The 17,112-nt window shown below is 37.1% G+C and overlaps 1 protein-coding gene across 4 annotated transcripts in view; it reads left to right on the forward strand.

Moving 5' to 3' along the window:
- SPAG6 (sperm associated antigen 6) overlaps positions 1–17,112 on the forward strand; it is a 71,696-nt gene that overhangs the window by 15,334 nt on the left and 39,250 nt on the right. For all 4 annotated transcript variants that reach the window (XM_008063635.1, XM_008063637.2, XM_008063638.2 and 1 more), the window contains exons 2-3: positions 5,094–5,260; positions 7,658–7,841. In XM_008063635.1, the coding sequence (XP_008061826.1) occupies positions 5,094–5,260; positions 7,658–7,841 (351 nt within the window). The remainder of the gene's footprint in view (positions 1–5,093; positions 5,261–7,657; positions 7,842–17,112) is intronic.

The following is a 17,112-nucleotide window of genomic DNA, read 5'->3' on the forward strand; positions in this document are numbered from 1 at the left end:
TGCAGATCAATGGAACAGAATTGAGATTCCAGAAGCAAAACCTCAATTTCTCAACCAACTCATCTTCGACAAAGCCCCCACCACCTACCAATGGGGAGAGAGAACCTATTCAGTAAATGGTGCTGGAAAAATTGGCTGATCACATGCAGAAGATTGAAACAGGACCCCTATCTATCCCCATGCACAAAGGTTAACTCCAAATGGATCAGAGACCTAAATGTAAAACCTCAAACCATAAGAACCTTAGAAAAGGAAGGAAATACTCTCATGGAAAATCGGAACTGGCATCCAATCCTGTACAAAACCCGAAACCCACAGGACTTAAGAGAGAAGATAGACAAATGGGACCTTATTAAACTGACAAGCTTCTGCAAAGCTAAAGAAACCATCAAGAGAGCAGGGAGACAGCCTACAGACTGGGAAAAAGTCTTTGCCAACTCTAGGTCTGACAAAGGCTTAACATCCTGGATCTACAAGGAACTGAAGTGTACTGAAAAGAAGAAAACAAACAACCCCATTATAAAATGGGCAAAAGACATGAACAGACACTTCACAAAAGAAGACATTCGAGCAGCCAACAAACACATGAAGAAATGCTCAACCTCACTAATCATCAGGGAGATGCAAATCAAAACCACACTGAGATACCACCTAACTCCAGTCAGAATGGCAATTATCAACAACTCAAAAAATAACAGCTGCTGGAGAGGGTGTGGTGAAAAGGGAACACTTCTACACTGTTGGTGGGAGTGTAAACTAGTGCAACCTCTGTGGAAAGCAGTGTGGCGATTCCTAAAAGCTCTAAAAATTGACCTTCCATATGACCCTGCAATCCCCCTACTGGGAATATACCCTGAAGAACACAAATCACTCTATAAAAAAGATACCTGCACACGTATGTTTATCGCAGCATTGTTCACAATAGCAAGAACCTGGAAACAACCATGCTGCCCATCAAAAGAGGACTGGATTAAAAAAATGTGGTACATATACACGATGGAATACTACGCAGCCATAAAAAAGAACAAAATCATGAATTTCGCTGCAACCTGGATGGAACTAGAGTCTATAATACTGAGTGACCTCTCACAAAAACAAAAATCCGAATATCACATGTTCTCACTCATATAATGGACCTTGAACATCCAATGCAATACTATGAGAAAATGACGGATGGTACTGGGAAACTATGGGGGGGAGGGGGATGGGATTAACAGTAGCAAATATCTGTCGGGGGATGGGAAAACACTTCTTATCTACAGGGTGCCTGAATGAAACGTCATTGTACACCTACCCTTAACTGTACCCCACAAAACCATAATAAAAACTACTGATTAATGAAAAAAAAAATAAAAATAAAAATAACCTTATTAAATAAGATTACTGAAACAGAGATTTTACACTGACACTTTAACTTTTACTTCTATAAGTTTGGAGGTTTTTAACTTTTTCAAGATTCTCATTGTGCTACTGCCTATATTCCTTATAGAAAAATTATAATAGGGCAGAAGTATCAAGCAGTGCCTGACTTTGATATTGGAAATAAGAATAGAAGGAAAAGAATTTGGAGTCATTTTACTGGCCTTATATTTCATGAGCCAGATGCAATAGAAAAATGGGGAAAAAAGGCTGGGTGCAGTGGCTCAAGTCTGTAATCCCAGCACTTTGGGAGGCTGAGGCAAGAATATTGCCTGAGCTCAGGGGTTCAAGACTATCCCGGGTAACTTGGTGAGACCTCGTCTCCACAATAAATCAGAAAATTAGCCAGGCATGCACTGGCTAATGTAGTTCTGGCTACTTGGAAGGCTGAGGTGGAAGGATTGCCATAGCCTAGCAGGTTGACGCTGGTGGGGCCGTGAGTGTGCCACTACACTCCAGCCTGGGTGACAGAGACTCCAACTCAAAAAAATAAAAAATAAAAAGGAAAGCTGAGGCGGAAGGGATTGCCTGAGCCCAGCAGGTCAAGGTTGTGGTGGTTGTGAGCATGCCACTGCATTCCAGGCTGACAACAGGGTGAGACTCTGACTCAAAAAACAGAAACAAAACAAAACAAAAGAAAAATTGATATGTATAAAAAATATGATTCCTTTGAGTTTATGAACTAGTTAAATACCTTTTTGGGGGTTAAAATACGGTATTTCAAAATTGTAAACTGAGTACGATGACCACTTATGTACCTAACCCTGAATTGTACCTCACATCTTTGAAATTTAAAAAATTGTAAACTGAAATTTTCCAAAATTGGGAGATGTAGATTAGTTAAATACTATAATTAATAATAAACACATAATAAAATATTATAACCTCAGATAAATTAATTCACTCTTCAAATTCTTAACATAAAAGTTCAAAGTGCCTTTAGATTTAATTTAAAATATAATTTAATATGAAAACCCAGTAGGAATTGATTTCTCAATTATATTTCAAAAGATAATAAACAATGACCTTCACATACATATATCAAGGAAATACCAGAATCATCAAGAAAAAAAAACATGAAGCACAATTGTGTCTCTTTTAAAACTATTCTAAGTATACTTTATATTTTTGGCCTCATTAATGCATTTACTATGAAACTTTAAATATATGTCAACAAATTTAGCCTTTCTTTTTTAGGGTATTGACTTATTTCAATTAAAATGGTACATAGTCGTTATAAACAATATAAAGTTAATACTCAAGAAGAACAATAACAAAAACAATCCAATTAAAAATGTGCAAAAAGACTTGAATTTGTACATCTATAAATAATTAATAAGCACATGAAAAAGACACTGAACATTATTCGTGCTAGGGAAATGCATATTAAAACTACAATGAGAAACCACGTTACACCTATTAAGATGGCTATTAATTTTATATACTGGAAAGTAATAAATGCTGGTGAGGGTGAGAATGTAGAAAAATTGGAGCCCTTCTCCTTTGCTGGTGGAAATGTAAATGGTGCAGCTCTTAGTGGTGACGTTCACACATATTTGTGAATGCTACTTCATGGCACTGATTGTACACTTAAAAACTGTATTTTTAAATGTCATTTATATTTTACCAGTTTAAAAAAAGCAATAACCAAAAAATTGAGTAATAAACTACAAAGAAGAGATTGACAATTGTTTTAAATCCAAATTTCCTGAAATAACCTGTGTTAACATTTGATAGTCATTCAATACCTTATCCAGTGCTTTAAACTTTTTGTTGTAAGATATTTCAGAAATTATCTCTGTCAAAAAGCATAGGTAATAATATAAGTAACACCTATGAACATTGGGTTTGTTTAAATGAGCTATGACCCAAACATGGGCAGGAGCCCTGTGCCTGCAGAGCTAATCAGCCTGTGTGGGAGTCATACTTGTAACTATGGCCTGGTAGAAGATGATGTAACCTAGATGAATTAGAAATAAAAATGATGACTAAATGAAACTGGAAACTAGGAAAAGCCACAGGTTACATCATTAAATGTGCCTGTGATAATCATTATTCTCTGCTTATGTTATTTGATAGAACTCTTTCTTTTGTTTTGGTCTAATCCAAAGCGTTATTGTAATCACTTCTCAGGCCTTTGGCTAAGATCAAGTGTCTGTTTTGTAAATGTTTTCTTTTTATTCTATTTCAAATATTTCTGGATATAACATTATAAAATAATATTTGTAAATTTGCTTTTATGTTTAACTGGAATATGTTTTTAAAGAAAAGATGTAATGACATCAAATTGAATAGCCTGGTATAAATTAGCATTTAGAAAATCAAGGGGCACTTTGTTCTAGTTTGAATTCTGTCATTATCTTTCTTTAACCTTAGACTAAAACAGCTTCATTAATGCAGAAAGAAGCCGGGCTTGGTGGCTCAGCCTGTAATCCCACACTTTGGGAGGCTGAGGTGAGTGGATTGCCTGAGCCCGCGGGTTCGAGACCTGCCTGGGCAACTTGGCGAGACCTCATCTCCACAATAAATCAAAAATTAGCCAGGCGTGGCAGCGCGCACCTGTAGTTCCAGCTACTTGGGAGGCTGAGGCAGAAGGATCACTGGAGCCCAGCTGGTCGAGGCTGCTGTGGCCGGGAGTGTGCCACTGCACTCCAGTCTGGGCGACAGAGTGAGACTCCAACTCAAAAAAAAAAAAAGGCAGAAAGAGCAGTTGACTCTTTTGAGGAACTTACAGTAAGGCAAAGTTAATAGAAAGAGTTGGAATATTCACTAAAATGACCAAAATGCAATTATTAGTGGTCTCTCTCTACCTTGTCAATTTTCAGTACATATTATTTATTTTTACAGTTATCGAAAAAGAATGTCTGAATTCTAACCTTGCTTCATCATTCACTAGTTGTGTGACAGTTAACCTTTCTTAGCTTCCATTTCCTCATCCGTAAAACAGACATAATAATAGGGCCTGCTTCATTGCCCTATTGAGACTTAGGAGAGTTAAGTGAATTGATATGACAAAAGTCCTTAGAGCAATGTTTATATATAGTAATAAGTGCTTGATAAATATAAGCTACTTTTATTGTTGCTGTTGTGATGGTGATGATAACATACCTACCATGCATTCAGCACAAGAATAAATATTAGGAGAGCTACTAATGCCTTATACTTCTTTATCTCAAGGAATTTATTTGGAGATAATACTCATGCAACTTTTCATGAATGTCAGGTCCTGAAATGACCCTTGAAAGATAGGATCTGCAAAGGCTGGAGGAAAAACCTACAATTTTTTTTCTGTTTTTCCTTTTTTGCCTACCATGTGCTAGGTGCTATATACCACATGCTCCACAACCTTTCTCTGCATGCCTCATGACACCCTATCAGGTCACATAGCTAATTTTTTTCCCCCTGAATCATGGATTTAAACTCTTACCTTAATAAATCCAAAGCCTTTCTTATTTCCATGGTATGCTGCTTGTTTCATAATTACAGCTTGTATTATCCTGTGCCTTGGACAGTTAGATGCTTTTAAATATCCCCTTAGTTTTTAGTGGATAGTTTTGTTGTTGTTATTGTTATTTTACTGATTTGCTCCCTTAATTTCCTTGCCTGCATATATGCTGAATTGTATGTTTGCTTTTTAATTTTGCTGATTTCTGTTCTTTCATAATTTAACTCAGGTGTAATGTCTTTGCTGAGGCCTCTTCTTCTGGATGTGGTCCCGACAATTCAACAGACTGCTGCTTTGGCTCTTGGGAGGCTAGCCAATTATAATGAAGACTTAGCAGAAGCAGTTGTGAAGGGTGACATTCTTCCACAGCTTGTTTATTCATTAGCAGAACAAAATGTAAGAATTAGAAAAATAAACTATATGCTTTGTGTTTTAGATTTTTAAAATTTGATAGTTTTGGTACAGTTGCAAGCTTGTAAGCATTATATTAGAATTACTAGGGTGTTAATACAATCTTCAATTCTCTGATTGCACATAATATCTTAGGGTATTTTGCTTTGGGCTGATATTCAGCATTTCATTATTGTAAAGTAAGGAGAAAATGGATTTAATTTTTTTTAAGGAAGTTATACCTTAAGCAGTATTTCTGCATATGGGATTTTTTTCTTTTTTTTCTTTTTTTATAGTTGGAGTCTCACTGTCACCCAGGCTGGAGTGCAATGTCATGCTCACAGCCACTGCAGCCTCAACCTGCTTGGCTCAGGTAATCCTTCTGCTTCAGCCTTCCAAGTAGCTGGAACTACAGGCACACACCACCATGCCCAGCTAAGTTTTTGGTATTTTGTAGAGATAAGGTCTTACCAAGTTGCCCAGGTTGGCCTCAAATTCATGAACTCAGGCAATCCTCTTGCCTCAGCCTCCCAAAGTGCTGAGATTTTTTTTTTTTTTTTTTTTAAGAGGGCCTCATTCTCTCATCCAGATTGGAGTTCAGTGGCATGGTCACAAGTCACCACAACCTCGACCTTCTCGTCTCCTAAGTAGCTGGGTTTACAGGTTTGTGCCACAATGCCCACCTTATTTTTTTATTCTTTTGTAAAGAAAAGGTCTTGCTATGTGTCCTAAGTGGTCTCAACCTCCTGGGCTCAAGCAATTCTGCCACAGTCTTCCAAAGTGCTGAGGTTACAGGTGTTAGCCACCTCACCCAGGCTGCATATGGGAATTTTAAACAAAGGTTTTGGATCTATCTTAGGGAAGTGTGTTATAAGTCTACAAAGAGTCACAGAAATTTTATTTTCCTTGTGGATGTTCCATTTATCATTGAATTTTGTTAGACTTTCTTCCTCTTCGACTCTTAGCTCTTTTCTTGAGAGCTGAATCTGTGTTTTGATACCTCATTTAGAAGGTTCTTGTAGTTTTCTAAGTTGAATGAATGCCCATTAGTTGTGAACACTTGATGTGTTTTCTTTCTCTCCGATAATTTTTATTGTATCTATCAAGTTATAGACTAAGTCAATAAAAAGCTTTCAAAACAGGTACTATAGTCACCTCCTAGTCACTTTTTAGTAGTCACTATGAAAGAAATAGAAGTTCATAATGTAAAATAGGGGGTTGATTGGGTTTTATTAATAACAGGAAGAATTAGGAGACCATCACAGTGTTATTATGCCAGCTATAAAACCACAATGAGTGAGTAGTATAGCCAAATAGTTCCTATATGCTTAAATTTTTTAGCAATATGAAGAGAAACATGTTAGTGTTGTGTTTCAGTTTCATTTTCTTAGTTCTTAATCAGATAATTGTATATATAGGAAATATTATAAATATGAAACAATTTTTAAAATTAATATAATAGTAAGTAATTTATCTTTTTAAAACAGCATTTCTAGAAGGGATAAATAACTTACATCCCATTGTTTGACTGGTTTATTTGCCAAGAAAAGTTTTAAAATACATCATGAATGTTTTGCCTTTATGTTTATTTGATGATTGGTAAATGCATCTTGGAATATGGTTGTTATTTCAGGATAACTTAGGACACAGAAAGATAGTTGAGGTCAAGAAAGGCCTATTAGTCTTAGAGACTGAGGACAAGTAAAGGAAATGAATTAGTTGGTTGGCAGAGTTTAGTTGCACATGGGTCTATGAGTTCTCATGGGTCAAACAGTATCTTTCAGTTATAATGCAGATACATAAAATCTCATTATTTTTATGAATTTGTGGGAAGTATGTTTATATTTTATTTTATTTTTATTTATTTACTTGCTTTTCAGTTGGAATTTCACTCTGTTTCCCAGGCTGGAGTGCAGTGGTATGATGACAGCCACCGCAGCCTCAACCTGCTGGGCTTAGGCGATCCTTCTACCTCAACTTTCCAAGTAGCTGGAACTACAGGCATGCACTAGCATGCCTTGGTAATTTTTTGATTTATTGTAGAGACAAAGTCTCGCCATCTTGCCTAGGCTGGTCTTGAACTCCTCCCAAAGTGCTTGGATTACAGGTGTAAGTTATCCTGCCTGGCCTATATTTTTTATAGTTTCCAAGTGCATGCTTCAGAGTAAAACATTTGAAATATAATCCAAAACTTATCTTGTTTTCAGTTTAGTTACTGATCAAAAGTAATGAGGGAGCATCAAGTAATCAAAATGATTTTGCAGGATATTTTTAATTTTTTATATTCCAAAACGGTTGAGCTTTATTTATATTAATGCTGTTTTTATGTTGGTTTTGGTCTAAAATGATTTTGCTTATGTAAGTGTTCAGTTCATTTTGGATTTGTCTTTTTTACCCTGGTAGCGTTTTTACAAGAAAGCTGCTGCCTTTGTGTTACGCGCAGTTGGTAAACACTCTCCTCAGCTTGCTCAGGCAATAGTTGATTGTGGAGCACTGGATACGCTGGTGATATGTTTGGAAGATTTTGACCCTGGAGTCAAGGAGGCTGCAGCCTGGGCACTTGGATATATTGCAAGACATAATGCAGGTAATGGGGCATATTTTAATTAGGATTATGAAAGTTTAGATTTATTAGGTAAATCCAGTTTTGCTTAGTAAACCATCGATGAGGTTTTAATTATATTTCTGTATGTTATAAGAGATACATTTTGAATGATGGCCATGTTGTTTGGATCATATAGTCACAAAAAACCCATACATTTCAGTCTTTATGTTAGTTAGCAGAAGAGAAATTTGAAGAGGTGGAAAAAGAAGAGAGGGCTGCCAGGGGGTGTGGGAGTGGTATTGAGTCTCAAAGTCTCTATCAATCTTGGTAAATTGATTCAATTAAAGATTGTTTGGGCCGGGCTCGGTGGCTCAGCCTATAATCCCGTGCTTTGGGAGGCCGAGGTGAGTGAATTACCTGGGTCCACGGGTTTGAGACCCACCTGGGCAACTTGGCGAGACCTCATCTCTACAATAAATCAAAAATCAGCCGGGCGTGGTAGTGCTCACCTGTAGTTCCAGCTACTTGGAAGGCTGAAGTGAAAGGATTGCCAGAACCCAGCAGGTCGAGGCTGTGGTGGCTGGGAGCAGCCACTGCACTCCAGTCTGAGCAACAGAGTGAGATTCCAACTCAGAAAAAAAAAAAAAAAAAAAAAAGATTGTTTCAATTTGTTACCCCTCAAGTGGTTATTGGGTCTTCCTCTCACTAGTGATAGGGTGTTCCAAACCAACAAGGAGCCATATCATGAGTGAGTGATGTTGAAAAAATATGGACATAACTTTCTGGAAAATATTGGTATTCAGCTCATAAAGGGTAGAAAGGAGGAGGAAGAGAAGAAGGAGCACTTTCTCCTATAAACTCATTGAAGTCATCAAGAAGGGACCTGGCCTCTTGTGAGAGGTGTACTGACATGCCCAATTGGTAAAAAAAAAAAACATAATGAACAGAATTGCCCCCATCACTTTACAGAGTTGCTTATGAGCAAATAACATAAGAAAATACAGTTTTAAAACAAACATATGTAAGAACAATTAACTTTGCTAGTAATCAACAAACTGTATATTAAAATATCAGTGAAGATACCTTTTACACCTGTTATTATGGGGGGGCGGGGAGGAGAGGGAGAGTAAAGCAACAGTATAACCAGGTAATTAAGAGCACTGTGACATTAAACAGGATCTCAGCTTGCATCTAAGTACTGCCATTTAGTTGCTGTGTGACCTTGGACAGCTTTGAAACTTTCTGAACCTTAACGTCCTCATCTGCAAAAGAAGATAGCTAACTGTTACTTCAGAGATTTTGGTGAGGGTGATGAAATAATATATGTAAATCATTTAGATTTGACATATGGCAAATATTCAGTATATGCAAGATATTAGTGTTAATACTGAATGCTAGAGAGGACATTATGACATTTATGCATACTGGTGGAGGAACTACAAATTGTATAAACTTGTGGAAAGCAGTTTGACAAAAGTATTAAAAGTCATGAAAGAGTTCATGCTTACCCTAAAAAACTTGCTTTGGAAATTCATCCTAAGGAAAGAATTCCACAGAATGAAAAGGTATATTCATGAAAATGTTATTTTATAATTTTTTTTTTTGAGTTGGAGTCTTACACTGTTGCCAAGGCCGTAGTACAGTGGCATGCTCATAGCCAGCGCAGCCTTGAACTGCTGGGCTCAGGTAATCTTTCCACCTTAGCCTTCCAAGTAGCTGGAACTACAGAGACATACTACCATGCCCAGCTAATTTTTTGTTTATTGTAGAGACAAGGTCTCGCCAAGTTGCCCAGGCTAGTCTTAAACCCCTGGGCTTAGGCAATCCTCTTGCCTCGGCTTCCCAAAAGTGCAGGGATTATAGGTTTGAGCCACCATGCACAGCCTTATGAAAATATTATTATAGAATTATTTGTACCAATAGTTAAATTATGGAGTCTACTTAATGAAATCTCATGCAACAAATTTAAAAGGTAATAATAAACTCTACATGATAATATGGAAAAGTGATTATGATGTTTAAAAAGATAAAAATTGTACATTACAATTATAATGTAAAAATAAGTTTTTATGTGGACATAATTATAAAAAAAGTATTACTAAGGTGGCAAATTAAGAATGTTTGTTTTCTTCATATTACAGATTTGTCAGTGTGTATATGTATAAAATAATAGTTACCTTATATTGAGTAATTATTATGTGCCTGGCTGTGTGCTGTGTGCTTCAGACACATGATCTCATTCTGATTGCAGCTACCCTGGGGTAGTATTACTGCCCCTGATAAATGGAGAAAGAAAGTAGAGTTTAGAGAGAGGCTACCTGAAATTATATTAATGGTGGAACTGGAATTTTAATCTAAATCTGTCTGATTCAAAAGCCCATGTTAACTACCATACCATATAACTTCACTCAATACTTCCTGACGAGTATTGAAGAAAAAATTCAAAATAGAAACAGAAAGAGGCTCTCCTATGGTTATATTTAATTTGGCTCTTAAGATGGGAACATTGTCAGAGATACAACAGTGTACAACAGTGTAAATACAACAGTGTAAAAGTTGATACAACAGTGTAAAAGTTGAGAAAGAAAACTATTGCCATCCTTAGAATGATTCAGAATTAATATATTAAAACTATTTAAGTCTAGGTTTTGGTTTTCCTAATAGGTTCACCTTAAGACTATTGCTTATTACATGTTGATTGAGAAAACTAAGGCAGGTTTTTAAGTCAAGTTGGTTTTCATAGGAAACTACATGAGCATATTTAGTATATTTTCTGTGTGTCAGAGTGACACATTGCAGACTGTAATATAAATTATTTTAAAAAACAGTGTAAAAGTGCTCTGTAGGACAACTGTAAGATACACTTGTTGAGTCTGGGGCAAAATGATTACAGTTCATTAATAAAAATCTGTCTTAGGGATCCCATTCCAATTTCTTATTATAATCTGGAATTTCCACTGTAATTTCAATATTTCATAGTAGTTAGGGATCTGGGACCCAGATGATCTCAGAAGAGATTATTGCATAGATTTCTCAGAAGGAAAAGGAATTGTTATCTAGTAAGCAATAGAATTCATCATTTACATCCATGTTAGTGAAAATAGAAGATTTACTTCCAAATAACCTGATTTTTCTTAATGACTCCTAAAAGTGGAATATATTGAGATTAATGGGAGGATATTCATTCAGTGCTCTCTTTTTAGTATTAGTGGTAAAGTGTTTGATCAGACAGCTTAAGAAATATAAACATTAAGTGGAGATGCAAAAGAAATAAAGTGAATCTTTAAGGGCAATAGAAGGAAAATGTTTATATATAGAAAACAAAAAATAAACATATAATAGAAGAAGAGAGATTCCAATGAGTGTGATCTGACTTTTTATGTGAAAAATACAATTTCTAAAACTTACTTCTATGTATAGATTTTAAAGCATTTTACAGATAGCCAAAGGGAACTGGAGGCTGACCACCAGAAATGGTGTTTTTATCTTTCCAGCTCAGTACATATCATTACATTTTTATAATTTAATCACCAGTTATTGCATGTAATTCAATAATATTTACCTATTGTTTACAGATAAACAAGCTATTTCTTTATATTTTTTCCTGCTCTGTAGTGACAACTGAGGTAGACTTCTTCTCAGATTTGTTGTCTCTCTCCTTCCTTTTTGCTGTCTTTTTCCACTCTGCAGAATTCTTCTTTTTTTAAATCCACATTCACATAACTTTTATTAGTCTATTGTTATAATTGTTCTATTTTATTATTTTATTATTAGCTGTTATTAATTGCTTACTGTGCCTAACTTACAAATTAAACTTAAGCCTTTTTGTATAAATTTAATGGGTACACGTGCAGTTCTGTTATCTGAGTATATTGTGCTGTTACCCAATTAACATTTATTTGCTTAACTAATGTCAAATCTCTCACTTTTTCTGAGGAATAGTCTTGTTTTTGGAGATAAAGGTGCCTGAAAATCCTATGCCAGTTGGAAGTGTGAGAGGTGTGAGGTAGAAGGGACAGTGGGATTATGCAGCCATCTGGCTTCCTCAGCTGCTGATGTAGCCAGTGGGAGTGGGGCACAGGGAGGCCGCTTTAAGGAGGCTTTGGGCCTCCTGCTCCTTCCTCCTTCCCTGCACCCTGGGCAGCCTTTCTCAGGCCTTATGACTTATAGCCCCGCAACTCAGTGAAGGAACACTTCCAGTGACCCTCTGTGGAGAGTGTGGTAGCATTTAGAGTATTTGAACCTGAGGTGAGAGCAATTGCCTAGCTATAAAGATGTGAGGAAGGAGGAATCATCTAAGTGTTTTGGGTGAATGGTCTTCCACATTTGGGCTCCAAAATGAGTTTTAAGTGCTTGTTTTACAAACTTTAGTTTTTTGTTTTTTTTTTTTTGAGTTGGAGTCTCACTCTGTCGCCCAGACTGGAGTGCAGCGGCTGCTCCCGGCCACCGCAGCCTCGACCTGCTGGGCTCGGCAATCCTTCCACCTCAGCCTTCCTAGTAGCCGGAATTACAGGCATGCGCTACCACGCCCGGCTGATTTTTTTGATTTATTGTAGAGATGAGGTCTCGCTGCCCAGGCGGATCTCGAACTCGCGGGCTCAGGCAATCCACTCACCTCAGCCTCCCAAAGGCGTGGGATTACACACTGAGCCACCGAGCCAGGCTCAAACTTTAGATTTAAAAAAAATATCTTTTAAGTAGTAAACTTTTGCAAGAGGAATACAGTTGATTGGGTATTCTTCAACTTTAAAATACTGATGTAATTATCATTTTATAGATGAGGAAACTATAGTAGAGAGGTTAAAGGATTTATTCTGGTCACACAGCAATTAATGGTGGAACCGCTTGGCAGCTACTAAAAATTTTTCAGAGGTTCTTCCATCGTATACTGTGAGAAAGGAAAATGTACAAAATCTCATTTTAAAGCTCCTTGTAGTATCTGAAAGTCTTGCCAGGTACTTCTGTTTTTAATACCAAATGGCTAGTTTCCATATGTGTGACTGCTATTTCTCTTATAGTTCTGATTTCTGACTAGTTCAGAAGCAGTAAGGAGATGAGCTTATTGCAGCCAAAGATGAGTAGGGCTCACAAGGATTGGTTGATGTAGATCCTGTAGAAACATTTAGATTATATCTTATTAACTAAAGAGATAACGTAAGGAAGGAATCAAGGTAGAGGTGGCCAGCCTGATTGGTTTTTATCTTACAGAGAATGATGAAATGATAAAAAGAAAATCTTAAAATTCAGAATTTTTGCAAATATTCTTTTTATGTCATCCATGTGCAATTATCAGTAGCCTAAATCGTGCAGAACTGGCTTAGAAAGCACTAATTAACTTCTTTTTTAAAAATCTCACATATCTATTTGTGATGAGAACACGAAATCTACTCTCATAACAATTGTCAAAGTAATTACCTTTCTAGAAGCCCAAATATTAGTGATAAATATCTGAGATACAAGCTAGGGACTTTGTACTATATGTATGTCTTAGAGTGAGAATGGATAGGGAAAGGGAACTAGAGTCTGGTAATCAAAAATTATTTTAAAGACCCTGCAAACAACTGTCTTTACTGATGCCTGTAGATTTCAGTAACACCTTTTGCTTCTTTATTCTTCTTTTTATAACTTCTTTTCTCTTTAAGGGTTTGAGGAACATAAAGAGGCAAATAAGATATATGGGATAATACATGTTAAGTATCACATCTATTTTGCTCCTAACACTTATATTCACAAATACCTTTCTATTTATTTAGGTGCTAGTGAAAATAAGTAAGTTGTCTATGTTATTTTGGCATAGAGGTCAAATGTGCTAAACAAAGTTTTAAATTATAATCTTGTTTTACTCAGTGGTTATCTAATTTGTTGTCATTTGCAGGGTTCAGTATGTATGCTTGGAAAAAATATGCTGTGATTCTTCTGTATTTTTATTTCTTGTGGCTTTTTTAGTTAGGAACTCTTGGCTAATAAAATCTTATGAATTGTTAAAAAAGAATTTAGAACATGGAACAACAAAGTATAATCATATAACCTCAGATTTCTAAGTTACTCAGTTCTCTAACTTTATATATGAGGCTAGCAATCCATTTCTTTAGCAAAATTATCATTATGGTGATCATTAAAAGTATTTGTGTTACTGTATCTTTCTTACTGTATAAAGTAAAATAAATTGGCTAAGATCTCACTTCTAGGACTGTGCAATTTAAGACAGAAAGATTTATAACAGATGAGCATGAAGGTTCAGACAGCTAGACCAACAGTGGGCACACATGTATAATACTGCATTAAAAAGGATATAAAATGCATCGGATGGCTACATTGGATTAAGTGAGAAATGAGTCATGAGTTATGTGTACAGTGGCAAAAAGGGGAATCTTTACTTTCTTCTTGAGAGCTATGTTACATCCTAACAGCCACAGAAGGGACTTTGGCCATAGAATATAGGAGGAAGTAACACATGCAGTTCTAAGAGGAAGGAAAGCTCTCTGCCCTGTAAAATACCTCCTGTACCTGATAGCACCTAAAATTCTTTTAGTTTAAGTCTTTGTTTTTGGCTTCATGCAAATACCTGTGGGAAAAATGTCACTAAATGTGCATGTGCTGAGTAGATAAAGAGAAGGGTATTTGGTATACTAGTGGTTTGGAAATAAACCAAGTTTGAACAGTACATCATTACATGTTTCTTGAGTTTGGACAAAATTATTTCTTGAACTTGGTTTATTTTCCAGTCACTAGGGCATAAATCTGCCTAACACCTTTTAGATATTGAGGTGGGGAAAACACTCGTATTTACACTTGAGTTTCTTGAAGTACATAAGGCAAAATGTACTTGGCTGAAATTTGAAAATACTTCAATTGAGCATTTCGCAAACATCTACAAGAGCATTTAGCTCAGGACTTAACAACCTGGTATTGGTACAAGAACAGGCATATGGACCAATGGAACAGGATAGAGATTCCAGAAGCAAAACATCAATTCCTCAACCAATTCATCTTCAACAAAGTTTCCACCAATGGGGAGAGAATGACCTATTCAGTAAATGGTGCTGGGAAAACTGGCTGACCACATACAGAAGATTGAAACAGGACCCCTACCTATCACCATACACAAAAGTCAACTCTAAATAGATCAAAGACCTAAATGTCAAAGACCTCAAACTATAAGAATCTTAGAAAATGCAGAAGACACCCTTAAGGAAATCAGAGTAGGCAACCAATTCTTGATCAAAACTTCAGGTGTCCATGCCATAAGAGATAAGATATACAAGTGGGACCTCATTAAACTGAAAAGCTTCTGCAAAGCAAAAGAAACCATAGAGAGCGGGGAGACAGCCCACAGAATGGGAAAAAATATTTACCAACTATCTGACAAAAGCCTAATACCCAGGATCTACAAGGAACTCAAACATGCCGAAAGGAAAAAAAACAAACAGTCCCATTAAAAAGTGGACAAAAGACATGAATAGACGCTCTTCAAAAGAAGATATATAGGCAGCCAAATCAGACACATGAAAAAGTGCTCAGCCTCACTCATCATCAGAGAAATGCAAATCAAAACCACATTGGGATACTATCTAACCTCAGTAAGAATGGCCATCATTAATAAAACAAACAACAACAGATGGTGGCAAGGCTGTGGAGAAAAAGGAATGCTGGTACACTGCTGGTGGGAATGCAAACTAGTGCAACATCTTTGGATGACAATGTGGTGATTTCTGAAAAAACTAGAAATTGACCTTCCATATGATCCAGCAATCCCCCTACTAGAAATGTACCCAGAGGAAATCAAATCACTCTACCAAAAAGACACCTGCATTCACATGTTTATGACAGTATTATTCACGATAGCAAAAACATGGAACCACCTGTGCTGCCCATTGAAACTGAAGTGGATTTTTAAAAATGTGGTACATATACACAATGGAATATTACATAGCCATAAAGAAAGAAAAACATGAACTTCACAGCAACTTGAAAGAATTTAGAGTCTATAAATACTCAGTGATCTATCATAAAAACGAAGAACAGAGTACTATATGTTCTCACTCATAAGTGAACCCTGACCATTTATCATAATACTATAAGAAAGGGATTGGCAGTAGTAGGAAACTGCCTGGGTTGGGGGAGGGGACAGGGGAACACAGCATCAATAAGGGTACGTGATCTCAAACCAGGCAAAGTGAGGACCAAAGGGAGGCCCGAACTTTATCTGTACGACGTCCACTTGTATACCTAATCCTGAATTGTACCCCACATCTTTAAAATAAAATATATAAAAATTTTTTTTAAAAGCTCAGGACTCAGCATAAGATTGTACTTTGAAATAAGACATGTTTACTGTCTTATCTTACCACAGTCTACATGAAAATAGGAGTGGTGGCTGGGCACGGTGGCTCAGCCTGTAATCCCAGCACTTTAGGAGGCCTAGGCAAGAGGGTTGCCAGAGCCCAGGGGTTTGAGACCAGCCTGGGCAACTTGGTGAGACCTCATCTCTATAATGAATCACAAAAACTAACCAGACATGGTGGTGTGTGTCTGTAGTTCCAGCTACTTGGAAGGCTGAGGTGGAAGGATCACCTAAGCCCAGCAGGTCAAGGCTGTGGTGGCTGTGAGTGTGCCACTGCACTCCAGCCTGGGTAACAGAGTGAGACTCTGACCCCCCCAAAAGAAAGAAAGAAAGAAAACAGGAGTAGTATTATTACCATATTAGCTGACTGATTTTTTACAGTCAATTTTTTGTGCCTAATGTCTCTTATTTGTGGATTAAGATGAAAGAACCAGCTTGCTCTAAAAGTATAGAGTAAGTTAATTGTATCAAAGAATTTTACTCAAAATAGGACCTCTGGTGTCGCTCACCCCTGACCAGCAGGAAGGAGGCAACAACAACGTGTTCTTCTCAAAGCGGTTTATTCAGCCTTTACACCATGCCAGCTTCAGCTGCTTCTGCTGCTTCTTCTTCTTCTTCTTCTTCTTCTTCTAGCTTCTTCCTTCTTTCCGGTTGTCCCGTACTTATATCCCTTGGTCTCCACCCACAAGTCCCGTACCAGCGTGTCAGCAGTTCATAGGCTCTGCAGCGTTGCACTTGCGCGGTGCGCAGTGGAGGAGGGCCCGGCGGTATATCATGCGCCTAATCATGGGACTTGGCAGAGGTCCCGGGCGCCATCTTGGCTCAGGCCGCGCTCTCCACACTCTGGGTTTGTAAAGGTATTAACTGTAGTTATTTAACCCCTTGTGTCACAGTGCTATAACTAGCTATAGATCATTTCTTTTTTTTTTTTTTTGAGTTGGAGTCTCACTCTGTTGCCCAGACTGGAGT

The sequence above is a fragment of the Carlito syrichta genome, unplaced genomic scaffold, assembly GCF_000164805.1.
Source record: "Carlito syrichta isolate Samal-C Ts95f unplaced genomic scaffold, Tarsius_syrichta-2.0.1 Scaffold306975, whole genome shotgun sequence".
Lineage (NCBI taxonomy): Eukaryota > Metazoa > Chordata > Mammalia > Primates > Tarsiidae > Carlito > Carlito syrichta.